General features: G+C 40.5%; 1 protein-coding gene across 1 annotated transcript in view; it reads left to right on the forward strand.

Moving 5' to 3' along the window:
- Nucleotides 1-16,305, forward strand: part of ACOT12 (acyl-CoA thioesterase 12) — a 65,236-nt gene that overhangs the window by 26,143 nt on the left and 22,788 nt on the right. The window contains exons 4-5 of the mRNA XM_007977011.3: nucleotides 4,358-4,459; nucleotides 8,592-8,727. Coding sequence (XP_007975202.3) covers nucleotides 4,358-4,459; nucleotides 8,592-8,727 — 238 coding nt within the window. The remainder of the gene's footprint in view (nucleotides 1-4,357; nucleotides 4,460-8,591; nucleotides 8,728-16,305) is intronic.

Consider the following 16,305-nt stretch of genomic DNA (forward strand, 5'->3'; position numbering starts at 1 on the left):
CTGGTCTTGAACTCCTGACCTCAGGTGATCCATTCACCTCAGCCTCCCAAAGTGCTGGGATTACAGGTGTGAGCCACCGTGCCCTGCCAGGATTCTTAACTCTTCCTGATGTTGTGACCCTTTTATCATTATGAAGTGTACCTTTTTATCTCTGGTTTTTGTTTTGAAATCTACTCTGTCTGATATTAATTTAGCCAGACAAGCTTTCTTTGGATTAGTGTTTTTCCCCCATCATTTTTCTTTTAACCTGTCTTATTTGTATATGTAAGCGGGTTTCTTATAAGCAAAATATATTTGGATGCTATTTTTTTATTTATTCTAACAATCTCTGCCTTCTACCTGGAGTGTTTAAACTGTTTACATTTGATTATCTGTATGGCAGAGTTGAAATCTATCCTCTGGCTATTTGTCTTCTATTTCTTTCATCTGTTCTTTGTTTCTTCCTGTCCCCATCTTTTCCTGCATTTTTTAGAGTGGAGTAATTTTTAGTAATCCATTTTATCTCCACTGTTGGTGTTTTCACTATACATATTTGTTTTGGTTTTAGTGTTTTTTCTCAGGTTTGCAATATGACTACTTAACTTATCTGAGAGTACCTTCAAATCATATAATATCCCTTTGAGTATAGAGTAATACCCTTATAACAGTATACACACTTTCCTTCCCATGTCCCAGCCTTTGTGTTATTGTCATACCTTTTACATGCACATATGTAGGAGGTAAACCCTATAATACATAGTTATTATTTATGTTTTAAACAGTCAACCATCTTTTTAAAAGAATAAAAATGAAAAGAATGTATTATATATATATATACACACCCACATATTTGCCATTTCTGGTGTTCTTTATTCTTTTGTGTATTGTGTGTCTTCAGATTTCTCCCTAGTGTCGTTTTCCTTCTGTCTGAAGATATTCCTTTAGCATTCTTTTTTCCAGCTTTTGTGTAAAAATGTCTTTGTTTCATCTTCGTATTTAAAAGATGTTCATATTCAGTAGGTATAGAATTCTAGCCTGGCAGCAGAATTATGTAAATTATGATATGACTTGGGTTTTTTGAGCTGCTGCATCTATGGATTTATAGTTTCTAAGAAATGTGGATTTTTTCAGCTATTTTATCTTCAAACTTTTTTCCTGTCTTTTGTGCTCTCTCTCCTTTTGGACTTTAGAGTTTTAGACTTCTTGTTAATGTTCCACAGGTCACTGATACTGTTCTTTTTTTTTTTCTTTCAGTCTTCCTTTCTCTTCATGCTACATTCTGTGTAGCTTCTTTTGTCATCTTCAGCTTCACTGACTTTTTCCCCTGCATTAACTAAACTGCTCTTAATCTTATCTGGTTTGTTTTTTATTTCAGATGTTATATATTTTTTTATCTTAGAAAGTCCCACTTTGTTTTTTTATATTTTCCATTCTTTCCTTATTATTTTCATCTTTTTCTCTATATTGGAAGTCAGCAAACTATGGTCTATAGACCTGTTTTATGAATAAAAATTTTTTGAAGCACAGCTATACCCATTCATTTATGTTTTGTCTGTGTTGCTATCACAGTACATTGGCAGAGTTGAGTAGTGGCAGTAGAGTCCATGTGACCACAAAACTTAAATATTTACTATCTGGCCTTATCCTTTAAGAAGATGTTGCTGACTCCTGTTCCAAATCTCTGAGTTCATGGTGCCTATATTTAATTGTTGTTTTAATATCTTTTGTTGGCATTCCATCATTTCTGTTATCTGTTGTTTTATTTATATTACCTTTCACCTAATAATTTTCTTGCATCTAATAATTTTTATTCGATGCAAGCATTGTGAATTTTATATTGTTTAGTGCCGGCTTTTGTTATATTTCTTTAAAAAGAGTGTCAGACTTTTCCTGGCAGGAAGATGTTGTTACTTGCAGATTGGTTTGAGCTTTTAAAGATCTGTTTTAAACTCTTCTATGGAAGATTTAGAATACTCTACGGCTACTTTAGACCCTCTTCTAGGTTGGGATCTTCTGTTATCTCTGTGAAGGGGTTCTATATTCAGTGAAATCTGGCTGGAGAGAACTCAAAAGATCCCCAGCTGTGTGTGAGTTCTTGGAATTGTCCATGTTACAGTTTCCCAGGAATTGCTTGTTCCTCAGAAGCTGTTCTTGTCTGGCCTTGTGGGATTTCACCCTGTATATAGTCCAGTTAGTATCAACTCAAAGACTCATATTCATATTTCTGGAATTTTTTCTTTTTTTTTTAGCTTACTTCTCTGGTACTCTACCCCACAAATTTTAGCTCCATTCAGTTTAGCAGAGTTAGGTTTTCCTTCCCTAACCTAACTGTAAATCACCTTTAGCCTGAGAACCTGGGAACACAGTGCTCCTCTCATTGTTTTTCCCGCCTTGCGGATCACAGTCCTGTGTTGCCTATTTTTGTAGGTGTGAAAATAGATGCTTCCTATATTTTGTCCAGTTTTCTAGTTGTTTTCACAGAATGTAATTCCAATCTTACCTAATCTCTTATAACACAATGAAATTCTCCCTGGCATATGTTTTTGAAACATTTGGTTATCACATATAACTAAGTTAACTGTTCTAGTAGAAGACAGTGTTTAGAACTTATTTTAACACTCCAGAATTGTTGCTTTGTTTTTACTGTTAGATATTTTATTTTATTTTTTATTTGTCCATTTCTCTAAAAGCAGAAAGCTGTATGGGATTGAGGGTTGAGAGAGTTGGGAATAGATAGTTTAATTTTGGCTAATCACCATCTAGTTAATTTAGGATTTACCATGTAAATACTAATTTGCATTTATGAGTTGAGTGACTTAAAATGAGTCATGGATTATTGATTATTCTTTTTACATGGTGTACATGGTAAAGATACAGATACAGATATTCTTCATTGTTGACAACACAGTGCTGAGCTGTGCCTGAGATCACTCATTGTTTTCAGAAGATAATATTACTCATCTGAAACATTTGGGAAAAGGTTTATTAGCCAGAATCTAAAGACAAGTCCCGGAGTTTACCAACACTTCTGCAAAGTGCAATCCTGAGGACCAAGCTTCAGCGCTCTTCACACAGAGGGAAATCTAGCCCATTGTAGTATCAACATAAAGTGTCTCAGCTACCTTCTTATTACTCCTGAAAAATTAATCACAGAAACAAAGCTGTAAATACATGATGCAATTCTGTCCATGTTAGCTTGGTCCTAGGAAACCCTGAGAGTATGCTGCCTAGAGACATTTTAAAAAAGAAAAAAAGCTCTGAGAGTAAAGGCTAAAAAAAGTTATGGTACATCTCTCTGGTGGTTTTATAAGGCAGTCACCAATATCTTGTTTTCAAAAGCATATTTAGTAATAATGAAGTTTAAAAGAGCTTATTATATAATGTCAAATTTTTAAAAATTGGAATAGGCCAGGTGCGATGACTCACTCCTGTAATCCCAACACTTTGGGAGGCCGAGGTGGGCGGATCATAAGGTCAAGAGGTAGAGACCATCCTGGCCAACATGGTGAAATCTTGTCTCTACTAAAAATACAAAAAATTAGCTGGGTGTAGTGCCGCGTGCCTGTAGTCCCAGCTACGACGGAGGCTGAGGCAGGAGAATGGCTTGAACCTGGGAGGCGGAGCTTGCAGTGAGCTGAGGTGGTGCCACTGCACTCCAGCCTGGCGACAGAGCAAGACTCTGTCTCAAAACAAAACAAAACAAAACAAAATCAGAACATAAAACTGTAAATACATTACAATAATTTTATATACACATGCATATATGCACACATATTTCGTGTCATATGTATATATTATGAAATGTGTGTATATATTATGTAATATGATATATGTGTATTATACAATATGTATGTTTATGTGTTATATATCATAAATAATATACATTTATATATCGTATATATTATATACATTTATATATCATATATGATATGTCATATACATTTATATATCATATATGCCATATACATTTATATGTCATATGTGATATGTCATATACATTTATATATCATATGTGATATGTCATACATTTATATATCATATATGATATATAAATATAAAAAGCTAGAAGAAAATTCACATAAAATTTAATAATTATTATCTCTGGGTGATGGGATTACTGATAATATATACTCTGGATAGTCAGATTCCATCAATTTTACATGATAAATAATTTTTATAATCAGAAAAAGTTAATTGTCCAATGTTATAGAACATCATTGAAAGAATTCTATTGCTTAAAAATAAATTAAAATTCTGGTTTCATTTTTAAAATGAAAGAGAGTAATGGTGCATACGTATGACTACATTTTGAATGCTGAAATCTGAACTGTTTCTGGATGGCCAAGCGTGTATTTATTTATCTTTTTTTTCATTGTAGATCAGTATCAAGGTCATGGTTCAGGACATGCTCACTGGCATTGAGAAGCTTGTTAGTGTGGCTTTCTCCACATTTGTAGCCAAACCAGTTGGAAAAGAAAAGGTAAATTTTGTATATGAAGATGTATCTAGCATGTAATTCAGGGACATAGTAACAATTGCATCAGAATGTTATAGAAAAAAATGACATTTCTTCTTTCCATGAGATATACTTTCCCAAGATTTGTTATTCACCAATATTTATTGTAAAAGTTATCATTCTGTGGTAACATCAGAGGAACAGGAACTTTAGAGAAAAGTACCTTAGAGAAAAGACAATATAGAAAGTTTGTAAAATACACACACACAAAAAAATCCACATTGTTTTAAATGATCTGAAGGTCATATCAGTTTCTTTAAAATACTGCCTACTGGTTTAGTGCTTTTCATTTGTGATCATATAACTCATAATTGAGTTAAAATAAAATCTTTTTTAAAAAAATCAAGAGCAATTTAGCAAGCAGTTGCATGTTATAGATTAACCATTGTTAATACCTGAAGGAAAATTGTCAACATTGCTGAGTTATTAAAGTTTAAAAATAAGCTTCTGGGCATGTGGGGTGAAAACACCCTCCGAAGCGATACTTTGGCCTGATGAGTGTGCCCAGCCAGCTTCCCAGCCACGACCCAGATCCACTCATCTGGAGGCTGCTGGGGATTTGCTCCTTATAATTTCTTGGCATTTTTTTTTCAGTGTCAGGGTGCCTGGAGGAGGGTCCCGTTTAGTCTAAACACTGTGATGATTCAATCTAGAATATGAGTCTTTCACTCCAAGGACCATCCCAGAGCTAGACACAGTGGCTTCTCCTAGCCCTGCTCTGAAGCAGGGAGAGGTCCTTCTCAGTCTCTTGGTCTGAAGCCTTCTTCAGACTGCCTCCCACTTCAAATCCAGACAGATGTTTCCACTGTACCCAGGAGAGGTGGTGGCAGAACCACACTCACCAGCTCCTCTTCCTCGTGTGAGCCAGGAGGCATAGAGATGGGCTAGGGCTGAGTTGGATCATCATAGTGCCAGTGGCAGGTGTCCCTGCAGAGCTTTGTACCCTGGGGCACTTCTCCCACTCTTAGTCTTTTGGTTTTGAGCAGAGTCTCACTCTGTCACCCAGGCTGGAGTGCAGTGGCACAATCTCAGCTCATTGCAATCTCCACCTCCCAGGTTCAAGAGAGTCACCTGCCCCAGCCTCCCAGGTAGCTGGGATTACAGGCTTCTACCACCGTACCTGAATAATTTTTTTTTTTTTTTTTTGTATTTTTAGTAGAGATGGGGTTTCACCATGTTGGTCGGGCTGGTCTGCCCGCCTTGACCTCCCAAAGTTCTGAGGTGTGAGCCATGGCCCCTGGCCTCCACTCTCAGTTAACATTAAACACGTTGCAAGGCAAATTCATATTGCCCAAGGGTGTTGTTTTTCAAATGGAAGTTCATATCAGCTAATTCTATTTGTTAAAATGAGGTTTTCTGGGCCATATCATGGACCTACTGAATTAGAATCACTAGCGTGGAATCTTGGAATCTGTACTTTGCCAAAGCATCCCACAGAGCCTGTGTTCACTAAAATCTGACACACTGAGATAGTCTTCCCAACCATTCTGTTTTTCCTGACATCCCCACAAATCTCCAGACTCTTGGAAATGAGAGATTATGAGATGGGTGCAGGTGCCCGTATCTGAGAGCAAGTGACAAAGGAACGCACTTTGCCATCCCATTCCTTTGCATGGGGCAGCAGAGGAAGACCGTCATTTTCCCCCTCCAGCCTCAGACTTCTCACTCCAACTTCATGGATGTGTGGAGTAAGAATATAATAGTTGGCTGAGCATGGTAGCTCATGCCTGTAATCCCAGCACTTTGGGAGGCCGAGGCGGGTGGATCACCTAAGGTCAGGAGTTCAAGACCAGCCTGGCCAACATGCAGAAACCCCCCCCCCCCACTAAAAATACAAACATTAACTGGGCATGGTGGTGCATGCCTATAATTCCAGCTACTTGGGAGGCTGAGGCATGAGAATCACTAGAACCCAGGAGGCAGAGGTTGCGGTGAGCCGAGATCGCGCCATTGCACTTCAGCCTGGGCAGCAAGTGCAAAACTCCATCTCTACAAAAGAGAAAAAGAATAGAATAGTAACACTTCAGTCCAATCTCTCTTGAGACTGGAGAACTGGTTTCTGAAAGTGGAAAGTCAGATCCATTATGGTGCTAGCATAATTGGTTGGTTCAGATAACCTTAATTGTAAAGCACCTTTCCAGACTAACTTATTTCCTAGTTGCTAATATGCTGGTTCAGTAGCTCATCACAAAGAGATCCATGAAAAATCAGTGGTTTGGTTTGAACCCATAGGACTACCTGAATCACTGTTCACAGTGAGTTTATTTTAGGATGAAATTGGTTCAAAGCATTATGTAGGCTGATTAAAAAACAAAAAAGAAATTGGCAATGAATAACCAGACTTAGTTCAACAATTGCACAGGCCAGATCATTGAAGGGACGTGCAAGACTCCACAGGGTACACTCATGCAAAGCCTTACTAAGCTAAAGCAGATGGTGCGGCGGGAGAAAGCAAGCACAGGCCAGCCTCAGAGAGGGCCGAGGCCTCCAGGCACAGCCATGCCTCAGGGGCCTTAGTCACACAAGAGGTACTTCTGCGGAATAGGAATCACCAAAACATACGCAAGGTATCTTGGTTTCAGGAGAACCAACACACAAGTTTACCAAGCAGTCTTGTATACCCTGCTAGTCACACAACTAAAACAATACTGCAAAAATTGTTAAATCAGGCTGGGTGCAGTCTCACACTTATAATTACAGTGCTTTGGGAGGCTGAGAAGGAAAGATTGCTTGAGGCCAGGAGTTTGAGACCAGCCTGGGCAACATAGTGAGCCCTCATCTCTACAAAAAATAAAAATAAAAATAAGTTAGACAGGCATAGTGACGCTTGCCTGCAGTCCTACTGGGAGGATCCCTTGAGCCAGGATTTTGAGGTTACGGGAAGCTATGATTACACCACTGTGCTCCAGATTACACACTGTGCAACAGAGTTTCAAAAAAAAAAGAAAAAAAAAAAGGAGTTAAACCAGTGCATGCCATCAATCTACACACTCCTAACCAAACTCCACAAGGTAGTCCAGGGGAGTTTTGGACTTTAAGCAGCATATTATAAATCACCAGCTTATTTATTTTTCTTTTTTTTTTGAGATGGAGTCTCACTCTGTCTCCCAGGCTGGAGTGCAGTGGCATGATCTTGGCTCACTGCAACCTCCTTTTCCTGGGTTCAAGTGATTCTTGTGCCTCAGCCTCTAAGTAACTGGGATTACAGATGCGTTCCACCATACCCTATTACTTTTTGTATTTTTAGTAGAGACAGTGTTTCACCATGTTGTCCAGGTGCAGTGGCTCACACCTATAATCTTGAACACCTGACCTCAAGTGACTTGCCCGTCTCAGCCCCCGCAAAGTGCTGGGATTACAGGTGTGAGCCCCCACACCCAGGGATCACTAGCTTATTTCATCCTTATCTTGGTCAAGGGTCAGTACCAGACTTTGAGTATCTTGGAAATAAGCATGGAGCTACCCCAGTCCAGCTTCAAGGTGACCCTTCCTTCTACACACAGGGTCAGCAGAGGACATTTATGTAAGAATTTGAGCTCTTGGTTCTGTTGCCTCATATTTCCAGGTTTCTGGAGGTTGGTGAAAGCTTTATTCCCACATATTGATTCTTTTGTTTTGCTTGTTAGATAATGTTTTCACCATGTAATGAAATTTCCAAATTGGGAATACCTCATGGTATAAGATAGCTTTCTCTAGAACATCTTTATTCCCTCTCTTTGCTTTCTTAATTTTGCAAAAGACAGGAAACATTTAGATTTCAGTGGAGTCAAAGTCTCCCTCCTCATTCATTGATTTGAATAATTTTTTATTTTGTAGTTCTGTTGAAAAATTTTAAAAATCAGGGAAAATTAATAGAGAGAACTTTTTAAAACACGTATCTTGTTGCATGAAGAAATAATTAAGCCTGCGTTGATTTTTTAGTTTAAAAATAATTTAAGAAAAAATTTAGTCATAACATGTTTAGTGAAAACACTCATAAAAGTTCTATTTACTTGAGTTAGAGAACCATGTAGCATATCATTTGTTTTTGCAAAATTCATGCTGTGCTTTTATAATTTAACAAGGCAATAAAAGATAAATGCTTTTCTTTCTCTAGATTCATTTAAAACCAGTCACACTTCTAACTGAACAAGATCATGTGGAACATAATCTGGCTGCTGAGAGAAGGAAAGTTCGATTACAACATGAAGATACCTTTAACAATTTAATGAAGGAAAGTAGCAAGTTTGATGGTCAGTAAATCCACTTATAAGAACTTTAATTCTATGACTGTGACAGGCAAAGGAGCCTTTTCTTAGAGCACACTTATTTTCACCTTATTATTACCATTCAATCCTGATGACACTAGGTATCTTTTCCAACAAACCTGGTGACTAGAGAAGGAAGGGCCTGGCCATTGAGAATGTAACTGCTGACACCTAACGCCTCTTTAAATTGGAAGATCTCCAGGAGAGGAGATGGGGAAAAAGAGTGACAGGGACCAGGCAGTCATTAGTAAGCATGTGTTCGCTAATGATGGCTGAACGAAGGGTTGACGACAATGCCGTACTTTGACACGGTGCTTTGTGGCTCACTAAGCAGTTTCTCATCCACAGTTTCATAGGAGCTGCATGTAATCTCAACAGAGCAGGAAGCTGCAACTCTGAGCAGGAAAGAAACTTGCTAAAGATCATATGGGATATGAGCGGAGGCTGTAAGATCCTGCTCCTGTTGCCTGGTGCTTTCCACAATCACCCTGTGTTTTATGAGCCACACTTCCTTCGTTCTCTGGCAGTGATTTCCTGGGCTCTTTGATGCCTCCTGGAGCCAGACTGGTGGGGAAAGGCAGAGCACCACCCCTGCCCCTCCTCTGCCCTTTCTTTTTGTCTGACCCCATCTTCTGAAGCCCCAGGGGATGCCAGTGGAGAGCACAATGAGGGAGGGGAGGAAGTGGAGTGAGCCTGCCCAGGCCCTACAGGCTGACCACTGCCGGGAGGGCAGAAGGTTCAGCACCCCTTGGCTCCAAAGGAAGGCACAGGAAGAAGAGGAAGGAAAGCAGAGGACAAGAACATGTCAGAATAAGGATGTCGAAAGAGAAGGAGAAAGAGTGCATAGAAATGCCAGAGGAAAGAGAGAGGTAGCAGCCAGTGTAGCAGAAGTGCAGAGCCTTTATTCCGCCCCAGGTGATATCCTGGGACCACCCCACAGAAGACTTCGGGTTAAAAAAAGAGATTTTTCAAAGGTTTCTACTCATTGCTGACCTTTCAAAGGGCAATACCCATTACCAACTTTGTTTGTTTTTTTGGATTTTTCTTTGAGACAGAGTTTCGCTCTTGTTGCCCAGGCTGGAATGCAATGGTGCGAACTCGGCTTACTACAACTTCTGCCTCCCAGTTTCAAGCAATTTTCCTGCCTCAACCTCCCTAGTAACTGGGATTACAGGTGCCTGCCACCATGCCCAGCTAATTTTGTATTTTTAGTAGAGACAGGGTTTCGCCACGTTGACCAGGCTGGTCTTGAACTCCTGACCTCAGGTGATCCGCCTGCCTCAGCCTCCCAAAGTGCTGGGATTATAGACATGAGTCACTGTGTCCAGCCCAGATCAAATTATTTTTAAGGAAATGAAGACTTCATCATTAAATGACGGTGTTAAGAGGAGCAAGTCTCTGTTTGTAAAGCTGGTCTCAGCACCAAAATACATTTCAAATGCATTTTGCTCAAGTAATGAAATAGCTGAACCGAGAGAACAACCCTGAGGCAGATGAGACAACCATTAATAAAAACCAAAACCTGCTGTGTCCTCATCCCTAAAATCCCAAGGAAGAATGAAATGACAGATAAAATACTTACTAATGAGCAAACCCATACTATGCATGACAAGTAAATCTCTTAGGACATCTTAGAAAAACTCAAGCATTTAACACAGTACAGTTCTTTTTTTTCTTTTTTCTTTTTTTTTTTTTTTGAAATGGGGTCTCACTCTATCACCCAGGCTGGAGTGCAGTGGCACAATCTCAGCTCACTGCAACCTCTGCCTCCCAGGTTCACGCGAGTCTCCTGCCTCAGCCTCCAGAGTAGCTGGGACTACAGGTATGCACCACCACACCCAACTAATTTTTGTGTTTTTAGTAGAGACGAGTTTTCACCACATTGGCCAGGCTGGTCTTGAGCTCCTGACCTCAGGTGATCCACCCGCCTTGGCTTCCCAAAGTGCTGGGATTACAGGTGTGAGTCACCGCACCCGGCAAGAAACAGTTCTTTTGAAATCTGTGCATGTTTATCCAGAGATTCTTACAAGAACTGCTTCCATCCTCTCCAAGTCATCCCTCATCTGAATCACATGTCTCAAGGTCATTCTCCACCCTTTTACCAGGAACTCTCTAGATCAAGCTGCTCCCCACCAGGAAGAGGGTGACCCTGTGATGCGTGAGGTGCTGGCCAGTCTGCCCCGGTGCCTGCTGGATGGAGTGTGTGTGTGTGCTTGTGGATAAAATCACTCATAGTTATTTAGGTGGAAGGACTCCTTCCCTCTCAGCAGAAAGGAAAGACTACCAACTGACTGGTAGTTCTTTCCAACAATTCTGTATGAAATGCCTGTCATGTGCCAGGAACCTGTTTGCCACTAGAGGTATAAAGATGAAAAATGCAGGGTCTTTGCTCTTGAGAAACTTGTAGTTTAGTGCTGGAGACAGACATATTTAATAGTTTCTAAGTAATATAGTAAGTGAACAGAGAGCTGTAGAATCTAAGTGATGTGGGAGCCCAGAGGAAGTGCCCTTGGGGGTTCACGAGAGACTTGCTGGACGAGGGGCTATGAGGAGAAAGTTGGGAAGGCGAGGAAGCACATAGCAGTGAGGGTGAAGACGCGGAGGCATGAACCAGGACGCTGTGTACTGGGAAGCCACCAACACAAGAGTATTGCTGGAGAGAAAACGCAAGGTAGAGGGAGGCAGGAGAGGAAGAAGGTCAGATTGTGTCACGGAGGCTCCCTGGGCCATGCTGAGAAGCTTGTCGTTTCTTCTGTTCTTGATGGGAGCCATTGAAGGATTTTGAGCAGGGTTGGGGCATGACAGGGTTTGCACTTAATATGGTCACTCTGGCTAGAGGGAGAGAGACCAGGGGAGAGGTGAGGGGTGCCTAAACCAGGCAGTAATAGCGGGGAGAGACAGGGGGGAAAGAGTTTAAAAATATACGCGAGGTCACACCAACAAAATAGGGTCACTGGCTGTGGGGAGAAGAGCGAGGAAGAAGGAGCATAGGCTGACTCCTGGGTGTCTGCTTGGAGCAGTTGGTTAGCAGTTATGCCATGAACTGAGATCATGAATCTGAGGGGCAGGGAAGGGCACCTTTTAGGAGGTAGATGATGAGTTCAGTTTTAGTCATATGGAGTCTGACGTGCCTGTGGACATCCAAAAGGAAGAGACCACAGCTGGGGAGATTCCATCTGAGAGACAGCCGCTTAAAGAAGTAGTTCAAATGAAGACAACCTACAGCGCACAGGGTGCTGGGCCAAGAATGGAACCTGTGGAGCACAGGCATCTAAGAGAGGATCCAGGAAGACGAACCTACCAAGGAGACCTGGAGGGATTAATCAGAGGGCTGCAGGGAGAGCTGGAGAGAGCAGTGTCACATGCCAAGCAAGTAGAGTTACAAGAAGAAATAGTGGTCAACTGTGTTCCAGGAAGTGAGGAATAAAACCTGTCTACTAGACTGGGAATCAGGAAGGCATTGGTGACATCGGCAAGTGTGGAGTTAGAAGAAGTGTGGGAGACATTTGGATATCCTTAATTATTTAGAGGAATAATGGGATGAGGGACAGTTTACCATAACCTTTGTGTCATATGCACAGGCCCAAGTACACACTTCTATCACCAGGCTTGTTAGAAGCACGTGTACAAGGATGCGGGGGCTGGGGAGGGAAGTAGAGCTGTGAGTCTCCTGGCCCCGACAGCCCGAGTGTCATCTGTTGCAGGACATGTGGACAGTGAGGGACACAGTGGCCATCGCAGCTCTTAGAGCAGCTTGGCTAGTTGAGAGCCTTTGCTTTTGTGGAAAACTGATGCGTTGTGTCCCACAGCAGCACTAGCATGTGGCAGCACCTCACTTCCCTCAGGGTGTTTTCCTTCACTCTAGCCATCTGCCATCTGAGGTGGAGCTTGCTCCTCTCTGACCTCTGGACCCAGCCCCACAGGAAGCAGGAGGCTTCCATCGGCCCACTCACCCCAAACCATCCACCCTGGAGAGAGCCGCCTCCTTCCACCGGACTTACTCCTAAAGGCAAATTGCTAGGATCTGGGCCTATGCATTGCCTCATCTTTCTCTCATAGTCAGTGGTTGCCCCAGCACAAAGCTGCTCTTTTTTATTTTCTTATCCAGTACTTTTCTTATCCAGGTCTGTAAGCAAGTCCTCTGACTTTGCAGAACCATCCTTCTGCTCTCTGTCTTCGTGAGTTCAATCATTTTGATTTTTAGATTCCACAAATAGGTGAGAACATGCGATGTTTGTCTTTCTGTGCCTTACTTCTTTTGCTTGACATAATGACCTCAGTTCCATCCATGTTGTTGCAAATGACAGGATCTCCTTCTATGTTATGCTGAATAGTACTGTAACAGGTCTATAACCAAAACCTCTGACTTTGCTTTTCTCAGCTTGCTGATGCAATGTCAATAATAAACAAAACGAGAACTGTAAATGGGAATAATAAAGGTACTTACATAATGGGTTTATGGGAGCATTAAGTGAGTTAATATAGAAAGTGTCAGGCATGCAGAACGTGCTGTCATTTGTATTATTGTTTGAGAGGTCCCCACCACAGGAGAAATTAGAGCCAACAGTTAAAGACAGATACTTCACAGGAACTTTGCTGTGAAGGATTAAAGAAATAGGCTGGAGCTACAGGAGACCCTCAAAGTCAATGGGCATTGTTTTTCAGGCTAGGAGAAATTTGGTCATGGTTCCAGGCTGATCAAGATGACTGATGAGGCCTGGCGGTGGCTCATGCCTATAATCTCAGCATTTTGGGAGGCTAAGGTAGGCAGATCACTTGAGATCAGGAGTTCGAGACCATGGTGAAACCCTGTCTCTGCTAAAACCACAAAACTTAGCTGGGCTTGGTGGTGCACTAATCCCAGCTACTCAGGAGGCTGAGGCAAGAGAATTGCTTGAACCCAAGAGGTGAGTTTACAGTGAACCAAGATCGCACCACTGCAGTCCACCCTAGGCCACAGAGCCAGATTCTGACTCAAAACAAACAAACAAACAAACAAACAAAACAGATAATTGATAATAATTATTGAGGAAGAAGTTAATTATAAGAGGAAGAGATAATTCATGTCAAATCTGCACTTTAGACCCTGGGAAATTGTTGTCATGTTTTTGTCTTAGAGGAATGGGGATCTCTGCTACCCTGAGCTCCCTTGCGAGGGTTCGTCTATTGGGAAGGGTTGCTAGGATGGTGACTGAAGCTGTCTTCACACCCCCCTCAAGGTAACATGAGCCAGGTAAACGTGGGTGGCTGCACTGGCTTCTTCTGGTATTGCATAAGTTGCACTAATAAGTGAAATCAGCAGCAGACAATTTGTCTGCACAACAGTAACAGTACTGGAGATTGTCTAAATTAGTAACAGGCACACATGACAGTCATTCAAATACAGAGATAAAACGATTGCAATTGACTTGCGTTTCAGTGTGTTACAAAGTTGGCCAGATTAGATCTACATCTACATGTCTAGTTCAATTTCAAATTATAGATTTGTTTCAAAGTCTTCTTTTATCACCTGCTTTGTTTAATCTGCCCTAATTTAGATTATTCTACATCCTTTCACATAAAACAACTTTTAACCTAATTCCATTGATCTGATTTCATTTTGGAAAATTGTACTAACTTCCATGCCAGCAAAGGTGCCAGAGAACTTAAAAGCAAATCATCTTAAAGAATGTAAGAGCCAGACTCTGACATTTAAAGCTGTTGTGTAGTGTGTGATTTCTCCACCTGCTGCTCCTTAGATCTGATGGAGTTGGTTTTTGACAGGACAGTGTGTGTTCTAAAAGAAGAGAACCAGATCATCTCTGTTCTTGTACCATGTTGTTAGAAAACCAGGAGTTTGCATTGGTTATAAATATCAAACATAAAAGATTGGAATATTTTTCAAGATGTTGTACGATGGAAATGTATATTATTAGAACAGTGAGAACATTGAATCCAGATCATATCCTTTCAGAAGAAAATAAAAGAGATGAGATTAGTTTTTGTAAAAGCAGGATATTTCTGGGATGTGTGTAACCACGCACATCTCAGAAATACTACTGGATCATTATTTGCAAGCTTGACATATAGGGGAAAAATTTAAAATTTGAAAGTATTTTAATTATAATTTTTGAGTAAGAGAATCATATCTTAAGAGCATTATCCTGGTTAATTTTCTGGATATGCAGAAAGAAAACTAGGGCTAGCATGACCTTAATTCAGGTCAGAGTTCCTGATCTACAAATGTAGACTGAATGTAAAGTTGTCAAAGCAGGATGATGACACAGTACTTTAAGAATGTCCAAAGTACACGTATTAAACTTGATCACTCAAAGCCAGCAAAAAGGGTCAGGTCTGTTTACTTAGCCCAAACCAGAACTGTGAGCCTGAATTGCTCTCTGAACCTGGGAAAACCCTATTTTTTCATTAGTTGTAAACTAACTCCAAATAAACAAACTTCTGCACCAAAGTCATCTAACTCAATATATTTCTGCATACATATCATAGCTGATGCTGGTGCATGTATAACCTCACCTAGCACCTCCCTCTACAGGTTCCAGTATATACTGTATGTGTCTTCATAGGAAGTATGTGGTTTCTCTTTAAAGTTGTCCCTCAGAAAAGAAGGAGCTGCTTTATATTTGAGTCTTTACAATGTCTCTCATAAGGCCTTCTCTTAATTTTTTTAGGTTATAATTATTTAAAAACTATTTTTAAAGAGATAGTACATGCACAGGGTAAAAAATGCAAAATGCATAAAAAGGCATATAATTAAAAAGTAAGTCTGCCTACCATCTCACGTCCCACCTTCAGAGACCATCACTATCACACACAGTTCAGTTTTTGTGGGTACATAGTAGGTGTATATATTTATGGAATACATGAAATATTATAATACAAGCATACAAATGTGCAATAATCACATCATGTAAAATGGGGTATCCACTCCTTCAAGTGTGACAAACAATTCAATGATACTCGTTATTTTTAAATACATAATTAAATTATTATTGACGATAGTCACCGTGTTGTACTGTCAAATACTAGGTCTTATTCATTCTTTCTAACTATATTTTTGTACGCATTAACCATCCCTACTCTCCCTCTACCCTTCCTAGCCTCTCATAAGCATGCTTCTGCTATCTCCATGAGTTCAATTGTTTTGATTTTTAGCTCCCACAAATAAGTGAAAACATGCGATGTTGGTCTTTCTGTGCCTTATTTCACTTAAACTGATCTCCAGTTCCATCCATGTAGTTGTGGATGACAGGATCTAATTTTTTTTTATGGCTGAATAGTATTCTGTTGTGTATATGTATCACATTTTCTTTATTCATTCATCTGTTAATAGGCACTTAGGTTGCTTCCAAATTTTAGCTATTGTGAACAGGGCTGCAACAAACATGGACGTGCATATATCTGTTCAGTATTTCCTTTTGGTTGTGAACCCAGCAATGGGATTGCTGGATCTGATGGTAGTTCTGTTTTTAGTTTTTTGAGAAACCTCCAAACTGTTCTTTATAGGGGTTGTACTAATTTACATTCCCACCAACAGTGTATGAAGGTTTCCTTTTCTCCACATCC

Source organism: Chlorocebus sabaeus, chromosome 4 (genome assembly GCF_047675955.1).
Source record: "Chlorocebus sabaeus isolate Y175 chromosome 4, mChlSab1.0.hap1, whole genome shotgun sequence".
In the NCBI taxonomy this organism is placed as follows: domain Eukaryota; kingdom Metazoa; phylum Chordata; class Mammalia; order Primates; family Cercopithecidae; genus Chlorocebus; species Chlorocebus sabaeus.